The sequence below is a fragment of the Austrofundulus limnaeus genome, unplaced genomic scaffold, assembly GCF_001266775.1.
Source record: "Austrofundulus limnaeus strain Quisiro unplaced genomic scaffold, Austrofundulus_limnaeus-1.0 Scaffold16, whole genome shotgun sequence".
NCBI classification, from domain to species: Eukaryota; Metazoa; Chordata; class Actinopteri; order Cyprinodontiformes; family Rivulidae; genus Austrofundulus; species Austrofundulus limnaeus.
In genome coordinates, this window is record NW_013952418.1 from 170,118 (window position 1) to 172,100 (window position 1,983).

Here is a 1,983-nt window from a genome sequence, read left to right on the forward strand (position 1 = left end):
ATGTTTGTCTTTCCTTTGAGCATACATAGGAAGGCTTGTTTATCGTCGAGACATTCAGCTGGGAGTGAGGCCTTCCACACTGTTTTATCCACTGTAGACACCATTCCAGTTGTGTTTTCGATTTTGGGAAGGGAAAAAACAAGACTCCACCAGACAAACTCTTGGGATACCTACTGTCTGATTTACACAATCCATAGGCGCATCGCTTCACCATCTTGAAGAATGTCGGACCTAGCTTACATAGCCGGAGATGCTAATGACGCGTGATTGGACAATGGCGGGTTGGGGGCGGGGTTTTGCGAAAGGTCAATTACCACCCCAAAAACACCATATAAGGTAATGTTTCCTGCCTCAGATACCAGGAAGTGTTCATTCATAAATGACATTGCAAAGTAAAAAAGAAGAACTTCAGAGATTAACGTCCTGCTCTCAGAGATCATTTTTAGCAGCGTCAGCTGTGGAATTAAAGGAGCTGAAAAGCTGAGGAATGAAATGTGCTGTTAATGTGTCTGCTGTGGCTCGTTTACAGTCAGAGAAATAAAAATGTAAATCATATTCATCTCTCTGTAGTCCTGCTCCGGGTTTCCTTTGCTCAAATATTTTTAAGTGTAAACAACTGTGTTACATAGTTTTTATTTATTCAGAAGAACAGCAGTCGCGCACCGCTACCCCCCGACCAAGTGTGAGATGTGTTTATGAAAAAAAAATACATTTTAAAATGTCTCCAAACTTCAATTAATGTCCAATTTAAGCTGTTTTTTAGTTTGAAATCTTCAAATTAATATTGTAGTGCTAAGCAACAGCATTAATAACCAATTTAATTTAATTTAACCAATTTATGCCATTAGTCTACATTATTACATTTAAAATTATGATTCAAATTCAAGCAGAATAGCCTCTTGTCAACATTATTATAGAGTGTGATTTATTTTCAACTTGAAATATCTTCAAACTAATGAAATATAAAGTTATTAATGAAGAAAATTTGTCTGGATAACAGCAGACTGACTGNTTAGAGGAMCTGATGAGACCAGGTCTGCAGGTTTTAGAGGAACTCACACAGTCTTGAACCTCGCCTCATCCTTGCTCAGAACGACTGAGCCTGTCAGGGATGCTCCCTTTACTTTCTGTCCCAGTTTTTATGGAACGTGTTGCAGCGTCAAACTCACAACGAGTGAATATTTAAAAAACAATGAAATGTATCAGTTTGTTGTTGTGGTGTGTTCAGGTGAATCTGRGTTTAACAGGATGGTCTGGAGTCTGGACCGTCCCAGCTTCATTAGTGTTTGACACCAGGAGCTGAAAAATGATCCGGTTCCTTCACTGACAGCTTGTTTTTTTTTAAAGAGATGTTAAACAGCACAGCCCAAACCAGCCAGAGTCCAGTAGAGGTTCTGCTCACCCAGGTTCTGGAGGACCAGTGGGGGTACCGGGTCTGTCTGCTGGAACGGGACATCCTTCCTGGAGGAGGTGAGAGGGTTCTCTGTGCTCCCACGTGTTGATCTCCATGTTTATTGATTTTATTTGTCTGTGCGCTGCAGCGTACACCAGCGATGTGGTCCTGGCTCTGAAGAGAAGCCGGATGCTCGTGTGTGTCCTGTCGGCTGAATATCTCAGCGACAGAAACGCCGTGTTTGTTCTGGAGTCGGGAGTGAAGGTGAGTTTGTCTGGATCAGGTATAAATAATCTGAATCAATGGGCCTCATGCAAGAACGTTTTTATATTCTCATCCTAAATTTCTCTTATTTTTGTTCGTATGAAGGGTTCGTACGAACATGTCACATCAGATTCAACAAACTCTTCTATCTAAAGGAAAACTGTGTAAATGAGCTGCGTAAAGTGATGAATGCGTATCAGGTGCTCGCACACGAGAGGAGATTAGCATAATTACCACCCCAAAAACACCATATAAGGTAATGTTTCCTGCCTCAGATACCAGGAAGTGTTCATTCATAAATGACATTGCAAAGTAAAAAAGAAGAA

At 41.0% G+C, this 1,983-nt stretch overlaps 1 protein-coding gene across 1 annotated transcript in view; it reads left to right on the forward strand.

The window, feature by feature from the left end:
• The window catches only part of LOC106513933 (interleukin-18 receptor accessory protein), a gene marked incomplete in the record, with an annotated part of 15,832 nt that overhangs the window by 11,641 nt on the left and 2,208 nt on the right, over positions 1-1,983 (forward strand). Inside the window, 2 exon segments of the mRNA XM_014002995.1 lie at positions 1,348-1,470; positions 1,542-1,657. Coding sequence (XP_013858449.1) covers positions 1,348-1,470; positions 1,542-1,657 — 239 coding nt within the window.